This window comes from Passer montanus, unplaced genomic scaffold (assembly GCF_014805655.1).
Source record: "Passer montanus isolate IOZ18808 unplaced genomic scaffold, ASM1480565v1 scaffold17, whole genome shotgun sequence".
In the NCBI taxonomy this organism is placed as follows: Eukaryota; Metazoa; Chordata; class Aves; order Passeriformes; family Passeridae; genus Passer; species Passer montanus.
The window spans coordinates 3,226,188-3,245,162 of NW_024364270.1; the positions used below are offsets into that span (position 1 = coordinate 3,226,188).

General features: G+C 38.4%; 1 protein-coding gene across 1 annotated transcript in view; it reads left to right on the forward strand.

The window, feature by feature from the left end:
• TPH2 (tryptophan hydroxylase 2) overlaps positions 1–18,488 on the forward strand; it is a 50,866-nt gene extending 32,378 nt beyond the window's left edge. The window contains exons 9-11 of the mRNA XM_039704055.1: positions 8,996–9,091; positions 17,424–17,557; positions 17,653–18,488. Coding sequence (XP_039559989.1) covers positions 8,996–9,091; positions 17,424–17,557; positions 17,653–17,827 — 405 coding nt within the window. The 3' untranslated portion in view covers positions 17,828–18,488. The remainder of the gene's footprint in view (positions 1–8,995; positions 9,092–17,423; positions 17,558–17,652) is intronic.
• The last annotated feature ends 487 nt before the right edge of the window (positions 18,489–18,975 follow it).

The following is an 18,975-nucleotide window of genomic DNA, read 5'->3' on the forward strand; positions in this document are numbered from 1 at the left end:
CACGTACACAAGAAGCTCATACCCCTCCTTGGCTAAAATGACATGGGAGGCTCAGTGGCTCTCCTGCCTCACTTCCTGCAGTACAACCGTCATAGTCATTAGCCTGGCAATTAGTGGTGACACAGCCTACCCCAGGGAATGGCATCAGGAGAAGCATCACACCACACCAGGGTGGCCTGGTGCCCTCCCCATGGGAATACCTGTTAGGGAGGACACCAGGGGTCTGTCTCTGGGCTGGCCCAGGGTAGTTTCTAAAGAGGCCTCACAGCTCAGAGTAATGAATTCTGACAGTGGACTGGGACAGGGCAGTGGTTCAGTAACTCCCTGCTTACAAAAAAGTGAGGGTAGCCTGTGCTGTGATTAGTTGCTTCACCTTTGCGACTTGATAATCTCTGGATTTACTTAGCCAGTCTGTTGAAAGCTTATCCCAGGATAAGTGGAAGAGAATCATGTGCCAGTTTTCCCCTGTTGCAGTTTCCTTGGAGCATTGCAGCCCTTTCAAAAAGATGAACTCTGCCTCCCCATCTTGAAGAGTATTTCACGGAGTGCTGCAAGTTTATGCTTTCTTTTCTGAGTTGCCTGCTTAGCATGCTTGCCGTGGAGTGGAAGATGGCCTTTTTAGAGAAGGCAAAAAATGTTGGACTGGGGCTGAGGTCTACAGGTAACTGTGGTAAATATGTCTTGAGGACTGACTAGGCTTCTGTAGAGATTCTGGCTTGTGATACTGGGGGAAAAAAGTGTCTGAGGTGTTTCTTGTCTGTTCTCTGGATAGTCTAAGCAAGGCAGTTCACAATTTGGGGTAACAGTCCTAAGGTCAATGACCCATAAAAACAGTATGCCATCAGGCAAAGGACAGACAAATCATGTCTTTGTATGTGTATTTGTTTCGATTTTTCTCTCACTTTTGTGATGTCTCCTGTCATTGTTCAAGTCCCTGGCTCTTGCTGGAGGAATCATACTCTCTAAGCTGTAGCATAATCCACAAGGCTGAGGAGAACCCTGTGGGGTGCTAGCCCTGGCCCCTGTACCCTAGCAAATCAGGACCGTTCTTGCTTTGATAGATTGTGTTAGTGCCAAGTCCTCATCTGTAAGAGTAGCAGGGCAGAGGTGTAAAACAGGAATGAAAACCCATAAAGACGGTCCTTGCTTGCATCCTGTGAATTTTGAAGGATCTTAATGAACTAAGTGTGTCATATGAGGCAGCATAGACTGAAGAATGGTTGAACAGAGTGATATGCTCAGCTTTTTCTTTTCTTTTTTTTTTTAATTCACTTTCAGAGGATCCTATCTCATGTAGTCCCAGCTAACATGTCAAGAAACCTCACTGTCCCTGTTATTTTACCTGTGTGAAATCTCTGGATGACTAAAATTTGAATCAACAGCTTGAAAAAGAAATGAGTGAATGCTCTTTTCAGCTAAAATAGGGAGCACTGAATGTGAATTCGTGTTATATGTTGTAAAATAAAGTGGAAAGGAAATGGCTCATTATTTCACATCATTTTTTCTTAATAACTCCACATGAAATTAATAAACCTTAAACCCTCAGGTTTTAGAAGTTGTTCTAGATAAGAGTCAAATGACAGGGAAGGGGAAATAGGAAGGGCGAAGCATTAGGACTTCAATGACTTTAACAATTATCTAAGCAGCAGTTTCTAGTTTCAGTGATCTCATCTTCTTAGCTGTATATTAAGCTTCAGCACTGTTAGTTAATTATGTTGAAAAAAACAGGAGTTCTATTTCTGGCAATGTTGAGCAAGTGTGTTTTTGGGAGCATTGATTTTTTGCACCAACTCTGTGACCACTAGCTTTGGTGGAAGGGAATTGCTGCCTTGCCAGGAAACACCAGACTTTCTGTGTAAGTGTTGAGGTTCCTGATTCTTCACCTCCAAAGAGCTCCAGAGTTTTTGGCTGAGATAAAATGAGTGGGATGGACAGACATCATCTTTGCACAGACAAACCTAAGTTCAGATTATTCTGAAGCAATTCAAACATGGAGTGGGATATTATGTGACTTCAGCTATGTGTGGGAACTAACTTCTTTTGCAACAGCAGAAAAATCCCAGAAGTGCTTCATCCTCCTCTCTCTGTGCTTGCTCTTTAGAGCAGCAAGAGGGCCTCCTTCATGTGAGAATGAATAACAGAAATATTCTCTCAAGACACACAAAATTGTTAGTAGGAGTGTTTTCCAGGTCTTATTCTGGAAGTCATATTGCACCTCCAAGGTTGGCAACTGCCATACACATTGTCTTGTCTTGGCTGGGCTCCCCGGTGTTGGAGATATAGTGTTACCTCTTTATTTGTGCTGCTTGAGGTACATTTTCTGCTCCCTAACAAATGCATGATGGTAATGTTATTGTGGTTACCATTATGAGTTTTTCTGCAGAAACAAGCATAATTTCAAAATATTCACGAGGGGTTAAGCCTCCCTGAGCTCACTATAGGCCATGCTTTCTGTGAGTATGTCAAGCCTTGCATTAGAGGAATTTGCATGTAGTGGTACTGTGTGTTGTGACTGTCAACAGAAATGTGAAGGCTGGTGTGTGTGTATCCCAGAGTACTCTAATGAGCAGCACCACATCTACTCAAACTATTATTTAGAAAGAGATTGTTCCAAGCATTCACCTTCAGTGAAAGGTCTGAATGGAAAGAAGAGAGATGAGGGAAAAAGGAGGCTACTGTTAAATATATTCACTTTGCAATCCCTGAAGGAAACCTCATTTCACTGAGCCTAAATGCTTTTCAAAGTGGCAGACTAAAATAAATTCTTCAAGAAGGTAAATCTGAAGAATTAAACTTTGTTTTTTTTATTTAGAAAGGCTGTTGGTTGTGAATAGGGTCACTGCTTTTGTTAGAGGTAAGTGAATCACCTATAATGAGACTTGGCTATCGAATTTTACTCCTCTGCTTTTGATCTATTCACAAGCTCATCATGAGATTTATTTGTTGTTCAAATATCTCCCTGCATTTCTGCTCAATAATGTTCCCACATGAATAGCTGTCAAATAGCTGGTATTGCTTGAGGTCTGGGCTCCAACACTGGGCTGTATTGGCTAGTTGCCTGGGTTACCTTTGTTACATCTATCTGTTTCTTGTAGTAGAGCATTCCTGATACTACTCAACGCACCGAATTTTGAATAATTCAGTCAAATGTGAAATGCCAGCTGTGTTTTGTGGTTTTTTTTTTGTTGTTGTTGTGACTGTTGATGTTTTTGAGATTGAAAAATAAGCAACTATTAAAAAATTTATTTGCACCAGCTCTGAATGAAGAAAGAAAGCACAAATGAGAGTCACATATATTTCTGAATTGAGAGTAGCTTGCAATTTGAGCACCTTTTACAGGGGAATGAAAACACTTTTATTTTATTAATTCTTAGGATTAATTTCTAACAATGGGATTTTTAAAAGTCTTTCAGTGGTATATAATTATTTATTTATTAGATAATTACAACTCTATGAGAGATTTAATCTCTAGGTGAGTATTTTTAGAGCAAAATATCAGAGGACTCCTAAAGAAAAAGGAATTAATCTCTGCATATTGTGAACGTATACATGCATTTGAATTGAGTGGTGCATTCTAATATCCTTTGAAATCTACAATCCTGTAAAAACAAGATAAATATATTTCTTAAGAATATTTATTTGGCGCTGGTCTTTTGAATACTTACATATATTAATAGTTGTATTGTCTTCAGGGCAACTAATTTTATATACATATAGAGTGATTGTGCTGTTACACATCAGCTTGGGGCTGTAGGCCCATGACATTGGCAGTTCATGTAGTGGTGAGTCTTCTGCCCATGTATCAGATTGCAGTCATGCAATTACACAATCTCTCATCCTTCCCCACTTGTGGCAGGGAGCACAAGTGAATTAGCTCTTGACATGCTTGGTGTTCTCAGGACTCATCTTGACAACATTTTAATAAGGTACTTTCAGAAAACAGATAAAATCTCATGCTGTACTGTGCGCTGAAAATTGCCAAGCGATGCAAGTATTGGTCTTCACCTATAAAATAAGAAAACTAAGCAAAGTGGAATGGCTTGAAAGGCCTTTTTAAGAACAAGTCAGATTTTCTACTACTGACTCTGTGACACTAGGACTCAACACTATGCACAAGTTCTTTGCACAGATCCCAGGAGGGAGATTCTCAAATGCAAAATGATGTGGTGTGAGAAGGGATTTTCAAAGGCTTAGAAACCAGACAGGTGAGGAGAATTGAGCCTATCAGACCTTTTTTTCCTGCCTTTGAAAATATCTAAGCACCCTCAAATAACGATTTTTTCTGTTAGCTGTCATAGCTGTCAGTGATTTTTTTTCTTTTTCTTATGGTAGTCCAGTTTATAATGCAGGGCAGTATCTGAATACAAAGAAGAGACACTATGTTTACCCTGAAGACCAGGTTTGGAGTTTTCCAGGGCATGATGTTCTCTATATCTTTCCTATCAATAGCAGGACAACTGATCTGACTCCTAAAATCACATATACACTTGGCCAGACGAGCTACCCCAGTATCTTGTCTCTGACCCAGGCAATTGCAGATGTCTGCAGGACAGCATATGTCGAAAGCCATATGGTGGTATTTTCCTGATGTACTGCTTTACTTGCCAATGACTTTTGATTCAAGGGCTCTGAAGGAAGAAAGCTGCTATATTAGTATTTTATGGCCCTTAATTGGATTTTCTTCCATGCATCTGTTGAATAATTTTGAACCCATTAGATAATGTTTCATGAGCATGACTGTAAAGTATCTTTCTTATATTTTTGAATAAATAAGAGAAATAGAATTAAATGATACTGAAGACAGTCTTGTGCTCCTGGCACAGTCTTGATTGATGTCACTTGGTATAAAAATTATTTCTAATCCCTCATTTGGCATTTTGATTCTTCATCTCATTTTGCTGATTTGACTAATAGAGCAGTGTTTTACTGTAAGATCTTGTATTTGTGGGGTTCCTAGACGAAGGAAGGAAATGATGAATCTGACTCCATGTGCTTAGAAGGGTAATTTATTATTTTATGATCTATTTTATATTAAAGAATACTATACTAAACTATACTAAAGAATACAGAAAGGATACAGACAGAAGGCTGAAAGGATATTAATGAAAAACTCGTGACTCTCTCTCCAGAGTCTGACACAGCTTGGCTGCGATTGGAAAATAAGTAAAAAAAAATAAATTAATATGAAACTAATAAAACAACCACCTGTTGGTAAACAATGTCTAAATTACATTCCAAAGCAGCAAAACACAGAAGCAAATCAGACAATTATTGTTTTCCTTTATTAATGAAAAACTCGTGACTCTCTCTCCAGAGTCTGACACAGCTTGGCTGCGATTGGAAAATAAGTAAAAAAAAATAAATTAATATGAAACTAATAAAACAACCACCTGTTGGTAAACAATGTCTAAATTACAGGCCAAAGCAGCAAAACACAGAAGCAAATCAGACAATTATTGTTTTCCTTTTTCTCTGAGGCTTCTCAGCTTCCCAGGAGAGAAATCCTGGCAAAGGGATTATTCCAGGAAATATGACGGTGACAGTAATGCTCTTTAAGAACTCCAGAATTTATACAACATGGAAAGCCACCTTTCCTACTTCAAGAGCCTATCTATAATTGTAGCAAATACACACTTCACCCCAAAGGTGAGGTGGACCTGAAAGTAAAGTATAGGTATTGCTGTAGTTTGTAGAGGAACCAAATATCTGTGGCCACAGTCTAGGGAGTATGTCAGAGACAAGTCTAAGATTTCAAATTAGACCAGGAGAGCCTGGATGACCCTGTTTGTGCTTGCCTTTACCAGCCTACATGTAACCAAATTTGTCTTCAGGCGAGGCTTCAAAAAATGTGTTCATCACAACAGCCCCTGCTTTGCTCAGTCATTCCCACTCCAGTGTGCTTATCCTGTGTGTAATATAGAATATCACAACTGTAGTTTACCATACAAAGAGACACATTTACTGGGGTGTCTATGTGTCTGGTCTATAAAAAGTGTACCTTTATGGTTAATATTTAAACTCTTTATCAGTATGCCTCGATGTTTGTAGGCTTGAGAACACAACTTACCAAAGCCTGCACACTCTAGTCCACTGAGCCACCTTTGCATGTATGAGTAGACGTGTTGGGGGAGTCGTGTATTGCTGACTACTGATCTGAAGATGGCAGCATTGGGTGAGCTTTGCACTTTCTTGGCTAAGCAGGGCAACCTTAAATCCAAGACTGTAGTTGTTGCATGTGGAAAATTTATAATCGGCTTTTAATTTGAAAGGCTTTTCTTAATGCTGCAGTTTGATATCACAAGTTAGTAGTAGGCAGACGTATTGCCATTTATGTGTTTTATTTTAGTTAGTTATACTGAGAGTACAAGTCTTATAAATAGTAAAGATTGGCTCTCACCAGCAAGCCTTAGCTCATAAATATGACTCCCTTTTATTACAGTAACAATTATAATAATTTTTGAACCAATGTAAAAGAAGCTTCCTCTTTAAGTACTGTCTATCCATCAAGGAGGAAGTGGAATCAAGTTCCACCTGTCTAGTCCTATGCTGTGGACAGGACACTGCTCACTCTGGACAGCAGGGATTGCTCTCTCTGGCGCCTGTGTTAGCTCCTCTTCCTTCTGTGCTTTCCAGCCTCCAGAGTGCACATCCTCAGAGGAGTGGAGAATGTTTCTCCTCCTTCCCTCTGCTGGCCCTATAGATTGCTAAGTGGGCATTTGACTTTCTCCTGTGAGCAGCATAACATTGGTTTGGTCTTCTCCAGCCTAAGAAAGGTCAACAGTAGAGGTGCTCCACATGTGGGGATTAAGTGCTTCTCTTACAGATCTAAAACATACAAACACCAGACTCCTTTTTAGTTGCTGCTGGTTTTAAAAATAAAAATGAGCATGATCACTGTGTTTTACCAGGAGTTTAATCTTGTTGTATGTCTGTCAGAATGTTACTGTTAGCAGCATAAGGACTACTACCTGATAGATTCCTACACGGAACCCTGATGAAGAGGGGGACGCATTCAAAGATCTTAGTAGGGCTTAAGTGTAAAGCTGAGTAGTTATAGTTTCTAATTGTGTCAGCATGTATACAAACAGGACTGTGGCCTACTGCTAGCTCTTCTGGCAAAATATTCAGGCAGGGAAGCGAAATTTGTACTCTCTGTGATAGGTCGCTCAGCTTCACTCACTACTTCTGTGATGCCTTTGTAATTTTGTATTGTTGGCTGTTTGTCCCTGAGACAATATTTTTGGAAACCATTTGTTTTGGAAACCACCACTCCTAAGTGGTGACATCAGCTCACTGGATGTACTGAAAAATTTTATGCCAGCTTGATTTACCTGAGTCAATAGCATAGCCAGAGGTGGAAATTTGGTATTTTGGGTTTGTTTCTTTGTTTGCTTTATTTGATGATGTTGTGCTTTCACCTCCCTTTATGGATATCTGTGCATTTGACTACTGTGACGGAATCAGACTTGAGACATTTGAAGTCTCTGCCACTGTTTCTTCTTCTCAGCTGACCGAGCAGGTTTGGATCAGATGCGGGGCTCATGTTTTTATTATTTTTTTTATTATACACTTCTGCATAATGCTATGCTGTATGAATCACTAGCTATACAGAAACTTTTATGAGGCTAAGCAATTAATAATTTCTGAATTTCTAAAGATTGGTTGAACTTAAAAGAACTGTTAATTTCTGGTATTCTATATTTAATATGATACTCAGTCTGGAAGAGTTGGGAGTTAAGGAGGAAGTGAATGGAAAAAACCAACATTGTATTAGGATGTATTCTGAAGTTACTTAAAACCCCTAAAATTTAGTACAAAATATTGGGTAATTTCTTATCCTAAATTCATTTCTCCTGCAAAGACATGTAAATCTTCTAGGTTCAGTGGAGTTATGCCCCTTTGCACAAAACCTGAAATTGTCAGATGGTGTAATAAACACAAACATATATAGGGATATGTGTATATATATGTGCAATATTTTTGTATAAATTAGGACTCAACTTCCTAAAACCTTCATATGTAGAAATAGTTACTATCTTAACCTCAACTGTTTGATCTAATATCAAAAAGCATGTGATATGTTGTAAAAAAAACAGTGTAAAATTCAGTACCATCAGAGCAGAAGTGACCGTGACCTTTAGCATTTAGTGCCCAGTGGGCTGTCAGTGCTTCTTATGATCTTCCTAACATTTAACTTTGTTAGGTGGGTGCAGCAAAGTTGGATACAATACTGTTATGTTGATTTAACAGATCTCTTTTTGCAGCTTGTCATCAGTTTTACAGGTCAGATACATTACCTGATGGAATGTAGACCTAAAAACCAATTGTAATTGGTCAAGTGAATTCATTCATCAAGGGAATTCATTTGACTGAATATAATTTTCTTTCTGCAATTCAAGAAGCCAAATGCCATATTCGTTCTTTATTTATGACAGAATAAAATCTAGTGAAGACTAAGGCCTCAACTCAAGAAGGCTCTTAAGAACATACATATAAGTAAATTCATTTCAGCTCAAGACAACTCAAGTATGTATCAGACTTTAAAGTGATATCAGCTTGAGCTTAAAATTGAATGCTCTGAACAACATCTTAGAGATCTTCAGATGCTCCTAGACAGTCAGACCAATTACCTTGCAGGATTCTGTTTTGAGGTATCTCACTTATTTCTGAAGGTTTTAAAAACCTCTGTAGGCCACTGTCAGCATCTTTGATACCTAAAAATGATCTTGCTTGTCTGTTCCTAATTGGTCATTCCTGTGAGCTGCTTGTGTACCCAGACAAAGAACAAAATCCCAAATTGTTGTGCAAAGTTTCCTTACTGCTGAACATGACATTTAAATTACTTAGCAGCAATAATACATGTTATCTGAGATTATATTCAAAGCAGGTAATTCTAAAGAAGTGGGACAGGCAAGTGAATATGGTATTGATTGTTATTGCTGAAGTGCTCGTTTGCCACTATACTATTTGTACTGAATATCTGTATGTTTTACAGTGCTATTTCTTTACAATTGAATTTGGCCTTTGCAAGCAAGAAGGACAACTGCGTGCTTATGGGGCAGGACTTCTGTCTTCTATTGGAGAGTTAAAGGTATGTACCCTTAAAGCATAGTAAAATTTTAATCTTAACAAAAAAAAATAGTTGGATGTAAATATATTGGCTTTCAAATAACAGTTAAAATTCTCAAGATAAAAAGCTTGTATTTAAAATACAGTATTGACCTAAAAGCTTTGTTTGAAATATCAGCTGGCACGTGAAGCATGAAATGGACTTGTAAGGCCCAAAGTACCAAAGCAACTATAAACTAAAAAACTGATTTCTGTTTGAATTTTCATTTCTTGTCAAAGGGGGCTCAAGGGTTCTAACAGGTAAGAGTGCCTTGGGCTCTAAAAGCCGTGTTTGGATGAGGAGCACGTATTTTTAATACTCACAACAAAATGCTAGAAATCGGACATGATTCTGTTCTAAGTAATGCAGTGTACTTGGGTGGATTCATTATTGATATGAAAAGAACAGCATTCATTAAGATCCTGATTCAGTAGATTAATCATATTTAAAATTAAGGAATGTGTATAAATTCACATTGAATTTGCCTATGTTACAATACATAGAGCCCTATTCTTTTAAGGGTGAAAGTGTTTAACCTTGCATGGTGTGAGTAGTTGATGTGGATAATTAATTTCCTCTTTTGATGCCTAGAAAACACGGGGTATGAGCAAAAGGTATTTTGTCACAGCTGTATTATTTTGGGACATAATACATCTCTCAGTTAGCAAGATGGGAGGGAAGGGTAAAGAGAGGGAGGAGTACCATCTTCAGAGACCCAAATGAACTCTTGGTGGATTTGCAGGTAAACATTTGGATTTAGAAAGCATATATGGAAGAGTATTGAAAACTATTTTGCAGCATATCTGTTATTTATTTGTGTTTACACATCTTCCCACCCTCCAGGGCTGGCTTTTGGTGAGCTACTTGGCAGTTTAATAGAAGTATCTCAGTGCCTTTTTGCTGTTTTACCTGTAACTGTGAATATTTGTGCTGAAACTCATTAGTAAAACTGCTATACTTCCAGTAGTAAAAAATGTTGAAGGAAATTACCTTCTCTAGTGTTTTTTATTTGATTGCATTAGAGTTGCTCTCAGTTCTCTGCATACTCCAGCCACAGAAACATTCTCTATCTGTCTGGCAATATTTTATACTCACAGTGCAAAGATGTTTGAATGAAAAGGGATGAAGATGCCCCACTTGTTTTCCTTTGGCTCAGCAACATTCAGTGCTAACCCCCAAACTCTGCAGGATTCTGTAAAGGCCTTTTATTTAAACTTTTATTTAAACTAACAGTTAAGCTTGCTAGGTGATGACCCTGAAAATACCTACCATATCATTTACAAAATCTTAGGGCATAAAAAAGAAGTGAAGAGTCAAGAACATAATAAATCTTCTACCATCAATGTCATAAACAAATGCATTATTCTTGTCAAGTCTGCATATTTGGTACCACACATTTGTGACCCCCAGATCTGGGTTCTTTACTCAGCAGTAAACTGAGAGTATAAATGCAAAAAATAATCCTTTTGAAAAGCAATGCTAAAAGCTAAATAATCTGCACATTAACGGACTATATTGATCTGCTACAGATATATGTCATAATAATTTTGATCTAAGTCAATAATATTATATACTTTTCTAGTACACTATATATATGTTTTGTAGATATGATGCCAGAAGAGACTACTAGATAATTTGATTTGACCTCCTGTGTATCATAAGATACTAAATTTCACCAGATCTTGCATATACTGATCTTAAGTTAGAAATTTCAGTTAAACTGATAAACTAAGCACTTGCGTGCTGTGGGAATAGAACAGCACCATACCACCTCCATGAAGGGACTGATAAGGTGAAAAATATTCCAAAAGTCTGTGGAAGTGTTCTGCAGGGTGGAAAAGAAGATAAAAGTTAAGGGAAAAAATGCAAAGAACTGCTAAGTTTTCTGATAAAATGACCATGGGAGAAGCCGTTTCTAGACCACAATCCTGGCAGGAATAAAATATTTTCGGGGAGATGCTTAGGAAGGAGAATGTCTGGGCACCCATGACTTTGGTGCACAGCCTTGCATCAAGTCATTGTCACTTTTTACTGTTTCTCGGGAAAGCAATTTCCCTCCTAGCACCTACTGGGAGGGCAAATTTCTTCCTTGACCTGAAGGTGGGTAATGCTAATAGACTGATTGCAGCTGAAATCCTTATTGATGGCAGCAATTGCTCTGAAAATGATGAGAACAATGTTGACTCAGATTGCATGGCCATGACATGTCCCTCATTATGTGTGCAACGCTTGTACTTCTCACAGGTGTCAGAGTGAAGACATCCTTTCAGAAATAACTTCTGCCATGCTTTAGACAGGGATGGCTATGGCCCATAGAAGTTTAAATACTTATGTAACCCTGCTGCTAGGAAGGCTGATCTTGAAATGTTGAGTTTTGCTCCCTTGACTTTAGAGTTATAGAATAGTTTAAGTTGGAAAAGTTCTCTAAGATGACCAAATCCAATTGCTAACCCAGCACTGTCAAATATGCCACTAGGTCATGTCCTCAAGTGCCATATCCACACATCATTTAAATACCTCCAAGGATGGTAACTCAACCACTTTCCTGGGCTGCCTACTCCAGTATTTGGGAATTTTGGTGAAGAATGTTTTCCCTAATATCCCATCTAAACCTCCCCAGGCACAACTTGAAGACATTTCCACTTCTTCTGCCACTTTTCACTTGGGTGAAGAGACCAACCCCTGCCTGGCTACAATCCCCTTGTAGACAAATATAGACAGTGAAAGATGTCCCCTGAGGTCCCTTTTCTCCAGGCTTAGCAAACTCAGTTCTCTCAGCTGCTCCTCATCATTGTAGGAAAAGTTCTCTAAGATGACCAAATCCAGTTGTTAACCCAGCACTGCCAAATATGCCACTAGGTCACGTCCTCAAGTGCCATATCCACACATAATTTAAATACCTTTCAAGGATGGTAACTCAACCACTTTCCTGGGTAGCTTACTCCAATGTTTGGCAATTTTGGTGAAGAAATTTTTCCTAATATCCCATCTAAACCTCCCCTGGCACAACTTGAAGACATTTACACTTTTCCTGCCACTTTTCACTTGGGTAAAGAGACCAACCCCTGCCTGTCTACAATCCCCTTGTAGGCAACTATAGAGAGTGAAAGATGTCCTCTGAGGTCCCTTTTCTCCAGGCTAAGCAAATCCAGTTCTCTCAGCTGCTCCTCATCATTGTGCTCCAGACCCTTCCTCAACTCCACTGCCCTTCTCTGGACACCCTGCAGAACCTCAATGTCTTTCTTTGACTGAGAGGCCCAAAACTGGACAAGGACTTGAGGTGTGGCCTCACTAGTGCTGAGGGACAGTCACTGCCCTCGTGCTGCTATTGCCAATACAGACCAGGATGCCATTGGCCTTCTTGGCCACTTGGGCACGCTGCTGGCTCCTGGTCACTGTTGACCGGCACCCTCATGTCCTTTTCTGATGTCCCACTTTCCAGCCACTCTTTGCTGCTTAGGGTTGATGGCACCCAAGTGCAGAACCTGGCACTTTGCCTTGTTGAACCTCAAGAACTGGCCTCAGTCCATTGATCCATCCTGTCCAGATCCCTCTGCAGAGCCTTCCTGTTCTCCATCAGAACAATGCTGCTGCCCAAATTGGTGTTCTCTGCAAATTTACTGAGGATGCCCTTGAGATTGCACAGGCATTTGTTATTAATATGCTTTTGTGAGCAAGAAGAAAAGCCTTTCTCCAACTTCTGTCCCTATCAGCTCTCTTTTCAATGCACTGGTATGCACAGGAAGAAAAGTGGTGGCCAATTTTATATATAATTTTTATAAATTTTCAGAAGTATATGAGTCTATTTGTAGGGCAGAAATGGCAAGCAGTATTTGGGCTGTTTGGGGGACTGAATGGCTTGTTCAGTCACCCCTGTTTCTGTATTACACTGCTCCACTTCACAAATCTGGTCAACAGCTCTAGTAACAAATAATTGTAAAAGCTAGAGAAATGTGTGCACCAGCCTATCACTGTAGGATTCCCTTGAAATCTTTTTCCCCACTCAGTATTTAGACCTAAAATTTCAGATAATGAAAAATGCATCTCCTTGTGTGCATGCTATGAAAGCATCAAGTAAAAAAATTTAAAAGCACAACAAAATAAGGAGAAAGAGAAGATTAAAAATGAAGCCTGGGGGGAATCGAATAATACAGTAAGTAGTTATAAAATGTTCTGCCTAATATAGTCAGGTTAACTCTAGCTAACACTATTACACAGTATGTATTTGGGGCTTAGAGATAAGGTGGAAATAATGTACATTTCAATTATTAAAACTGTTTCTAAAAAGCAGTTCAAATGTCTTTGGAAACTTTAATCCATTCAATTTGTGTGATGCTCTCTTGAACTCTTTCATTAAAGGAATCTCCTATCAACTTCAGTTGGCTGTAGATCAAGTCATACATACCTGTTGTATGCTTCTATATTAGAGATGTAGACTTAAAATCTCTCTATATAAATTTTTAAAGTCAAATACAGTATCCAATTGTATTATTTTGTTTTAATGATAATTTAAGAAGTGCCAGCCAGAAATATTAAAATGCAAATTTTGGCTTTGTTTTCTGAAGAGGATGAAGAAAACAACTCTTGGGTCTGAGATGCTAATTTTAAGAATCTTTAAACAGAGAGATTTTCCATATTTTTCTAGACAACATATAAAATTACACTATTGAACAAAGTCTTCCGGTAATATCAGGACACTGTCAGATTCACAACATATTTTGTAGATAAGCAGAAAAACATTTAAGAGCAGGTTTTTCAAGACTCTAGGTAGTCCCCCTGGGAAAACAAGGAGATAAAATCAGTACTGGCACACTCACAACTTCTCGCCTGTGTTCTTATTCTGCCCTCCTGTACTTCTCAGACAGTGCAGTATTTATAACTCATCTCAAGTTTCCCCCTTGCTAGCTGAAGATTTTACTTTTTGGGTTTTGTTTCATTTGTTTTCTTTCTCAAAGCTGAAAAGCTCTGAGTTGTATTATTGCAATCCATTTTTATACTCAAAGGAAGAATTACAAGACCAAACTCTTTTTTCATGTGTCAGTGATAGCGGTCACTTAGGAAATGATTCACAGTTGTGCAGTGTAAATGCCTGGTGCCATCTGACATGCCCTAGTATTTCTGACCAGCCGCCACCACAGAAATGTGTAAAAGGCTTCTTTAGATTCTGTGTTGTATCTTCCATTCTCTGTACAATGCATCAGACAGTCTAGGCCTCAGACACAAGTTGTTAGGTCCCTCAGTCACGCTTTTAAACTTTCATCTGGCAGGGAGTGGAGGCATTTCTATATTGTTATGCTTATTTTCAGTACAAATGATTGTCTGCTTCTTAAGCTGTCTGATACTGCTACTTTTTCTGAGAATCAGTGATGAGTCATTTAGAAGTTTCACTCCAAATTCTTATTTCTTGAACTGAAGAATACTCACCAATAGTATTACTAGCCATTAGAGACCGTTATCACAGATCCACAAGATGGTGAGCTGCCCTATTTTACCAAAAACTATTTTCCATGAGTGTTAGCCCTAACATCTCATTGGAGGTGGATAACATAGAGGTTACTTATGGAGACATATGTATTGGGTACTTACTGAATGTCCAACCAAACCATAAGTAAATAACATGTATTTAAAAAACAAAGGCCTGAAGCTGAAAGCTTTTGGACTCACCAGACAAATTTTTTTTTTTTTTTTTTTTTGAGATTATATACTTCAAAATGTTAAGATTGCCAAGGACCAGCATTTTACAGCACTGTAAAGTTTCTGATAAATTCTCTGGCCAGCTTTGAGTCAGTGTTTTGACCATTCTAGTTCACGCTAGATAGTTTATGGTCTCTCTGAAGGCTTGTCTGCAGGCTCATTTCAATTGCTGAACTCTGGCATTGCTGGTGTTAACATATCAACTCAACAGAAGATGTTACAGGTGACAGGCTGTGCAATTTGAAAACACCATCCAGACTTGCAAAGATGGAAACATTGCTTTGGTAGTCATGACAATTCCTACTTGATCTAAGAACCAGAAGAACTTGGAGGGGAGACAGGTATCTCGGATGGGAAATCACGAGAATTTACACCATTTGTTTCCAAACTAGAATCCTAAGAATAACTGATCAGTTGTCACCTAATTTTGAAGACATCTCTGACTACTTTACCCTTGGTTTCCAGGGTGCACATGTGCTGCTGTCCTCATGTTCCACTCTCTGCAGAGTTGCTTTGTGAAACAGCAGCTCTGTTCATGTATAACTAAACTGGGATCCAGAAAGAAACAGTAATTTCATATTGATTATCTGAGGACAGTATCTAGAAAGACTTTCTCAGAGGACATCCCCTGTAGTAGCATCAGCCTTTCCTTATCTTTAAACTCTCTCCTTTTATAAAATTAGGGCTCAGTGACTAGAACAGTTGCTCACAATGTTGGAGTCAAAGGCTGGATCCCTTTTCAATGCTGATAACTTCAGTCCCAAGGACTAGGCCTGGCCCATCAGAGGCCTTAGTAAGTAGAGAAGTTAACACCGTCCCCCTTTCTGTTGAACCTTTCACAGTACAGGAAAGAATCCATGAGTCAGAAGTAGTCAGTTCTTATGGAATCATGGCCTGTATCATCATCTTGATTTCCTGCAAGGAATCAACCTCACTCAGTCCACTGAGTTTTGAAACTTTGTGCTTTAGACATCTGAACCACCAAGTCTCACCTGGAAGCACAAAGGCACCTTAAGAGGAGATTTTTATCTATAGTTACCCTCCAGGGAATCTATTATAATTCCAAGTGAAAAAAGGCAAATTAATTTCAATAGAAGGAGGTAAATGCCTTAATTTATAAGTATTCAACAGGGTTCTGCAAAGAGAAAGTGACAAGAGGGATATAGGCAGGGGCCTAATAAGGTGAGCCTGTTCCTGCAGTCCTTTTGGAAGAGGATGATGGTTGAGAACCCATTTTTTTATATTTGTTTTCAAACCTGTTTAACTAATGGCTGGCTAGAAACAGCAAACCTTGTGAGAAGGAAAAGAGACATGTACTAAAGAAAGTTAATTCCCTGACATTTTAAGATTCCATGCATTAATTTTTCAAGTATTTATTTTTGGAGAGAGAGGAGGTGGGAGGAAGAGGCTCTTGTTCCAGTTTTCTGCCCTGCTATTTGGAGACTTCAGGCTGAGAGTTAGTATGATATTTTCAGAGCCTTTCACAGGGATTTAGGAATGAGCATAAGCAAGAGCAAGGATGAAAGTTGTGGTGAATACCTTAAGGTTAATACTTTACTCCACTGTAAAGAATGTCTATGCAGATGGAAAGTAAAGAAATCAGAGGCACCTTTGGACCTCAGAGATCTGCTTCCTCCCTGTCATTTCTTTATGCTTTTCATTCACATCTTCACTCTATATAGATATCAGGGGACTAAAGAAGGTTGAAAGGTGACCTAAATATGCTCTGCTTTCTTACCTTATACTTCTGTAACAGGGGACTGAGAATGAAAATATGTGTGCTCTAGAAGATAAGGTAGATCCAAAAACCAACACAAGTATTCAGTTTGAAAGGGGAGTGCGAAAACATTTTCCGGGCAAATGTCTCAGTATCTGATTTTCAGTTCTGAACCTCTCTTTTCTAGTGACGTGTGCGAGTCATACAAAGAGAAAGGCTGATCAGAAATCTCTGCTCTGTGTAGCATTTGCCTTATCTGCCCAATGTTTCTTCTGTACTTATTTATATCTGTTTAGTTATTTTTTCTTTGCAGTACTGTGTGAAGCATTATTGCTCAGGTTGTGTGGCAGAAGAGTAATGCTTTTCATTGTCTTGCAATACATTGCCATTATTGGATGGGTTTTCACATATGTAGTTTCACTTTCGCTGTCAGAAAAATACCATGTGATTTTCTTGAAAATGTAAAGTACAGATTACATGAATGGTTTAGTCAGACCCAATTTACCTACCAAGATGAAGATTAATTGTGCTAGTTAAATGAGATTTTGGGGACATATATATTTATAATTGTATAGATAATATTTCAAGGATGGTTATTTGATGATTTTCCCTTTTCCATCTGAACATTTATGTCTGTATATGTTCATGGCAGGTGCATTTTGAACATTCTCTTTATTATTTTATTATTATGAGGAAAAACCATCTCCCATAGTAAGAGCTTTTTAAATAACAAATTCTGTTGACTGTTCAGACTGAAAAAACGCTGTATGTAAAACAAAACGAGCTACCAGTTAGTAGAAAACATACAGGACAGCGATATAAAAACTGTATATATGAGCAGATGATATAGATACACCGCATTATCAAAATCCAGTTTAACAGATCCTGTGGTGTATTTTGCAGCATGCTCTCTCTGACAAGGCCAATGTGAAAACATTCGATCCAAAGACAACCTGTTTGCAAGAATGCCTTATCACTACTTTCCAGGAAGTTTACTTTGTTTCAGAGAGTTTTGAAGAGGCCAAAGAAAAGATGAGGTAAATTATTTTCCTTGACTCAAAAATCTAATTTTCTCTTCTTTAGTGCCTGGGAAAAGAAAAAAGGGAAGTTAATTTTCTTTTTTTCCTTTCAGGGACTTCGCCAAATCCATCAATCGTCCCTTCTCTGTGTATTTCAATCCATATACGCAAAGCATTGAGATTCTGAAGGATACCAGGAGTATAGAAAATGTTGTCCAGGACCTCCGCAGTGATCTAAACACTGTATGTGATGCTTTAAGCAAAATGAACAGATATTTAGGGATTTGATATGTTTGGCACTGTGATTTGCTGTCAGTTGCTCTTTCTGTAGCCAGTTACATGAGATGGCTGATTTATCAGAGCCATCAGTTTTCCCTTTACAGCTTGGCCTGTGGCTTGCATTATTGTGTAGCTCTGTCTAACTGTAATGTGCAGACAAACCAAGGCAATGCTAATTTGTAAATGAAACATGGAATGTGGCAGAATATAATCATCAATTCTTCAGCACAATGTCATGTACAAGTATACTATTAAAAACTTTCCTGGCAACAGTTTGGTTTCTATAAAATGATTCACTTCAATGTTTAAGAAATGGTGTTGCTGATTTCATTAGGTCTGAGTTTATTTCTTCAGTATCCTTTCCCTTCCATAAAAATTCAGAAAAAAAATGTTTGCAACATTTTAAATTTTCTTTGTAAGAAAACATTATTTCTTTCTCTATTGGTAATTTTGGCTATATATCTGTTACAGAACTTAGTGTCTCTTGTGACTGAACAATACAATTTATGTACCAGTAGCTGTCAGAGATCAGAAAGGATATATATTAGTACTAAAAGGTCTGTGAAGATTATACATAATGAGAGCCCACAACTGACAAATGTTCAATGTGGCTGAGCAATTGCAACACACTAAAAAAACAGAAACCTCTGATAGTCAGAAACCTCTGACAGTTCATATGTTACCTGTGACAGTCCTGAGAGTGCTTCTTCTGAGATTGCTATCTGGAAATAAGAGATGAAGCACTTGTTTTAATTTCACTGTTTCATGCCAATCCAAAGTCCTTCTACATCCTTGTATGTCTTCTGCATTCCCTTGTGTCTTGAACTTAACTATTGTGTTTAAGGCAGTTTGTCTTTCCTCATTATTCTAAATTCAACCCTGACTTGGCCATGCTTGACTGGGTCTTACACTGTGCCAGTATCAGAACATATAAAAGGGTGAATATGGAAGTTGTTATTTAATTATGGCTGAGATGATTTTCAGTTACTAGAATATTTGTGGAGTGATTAAATCATAGGAAATCCCAAGCTTCCTTGCTTGTATCAGATGCAGGTAATGCCTGACTTAATAAACTCTAAGCTGGCAAGCTCTGACAGAAGTACAAGCTCTGTCTGGGGAGCACAGTGCAGAAATATTTGAGCCGGCTCTTATCTGGA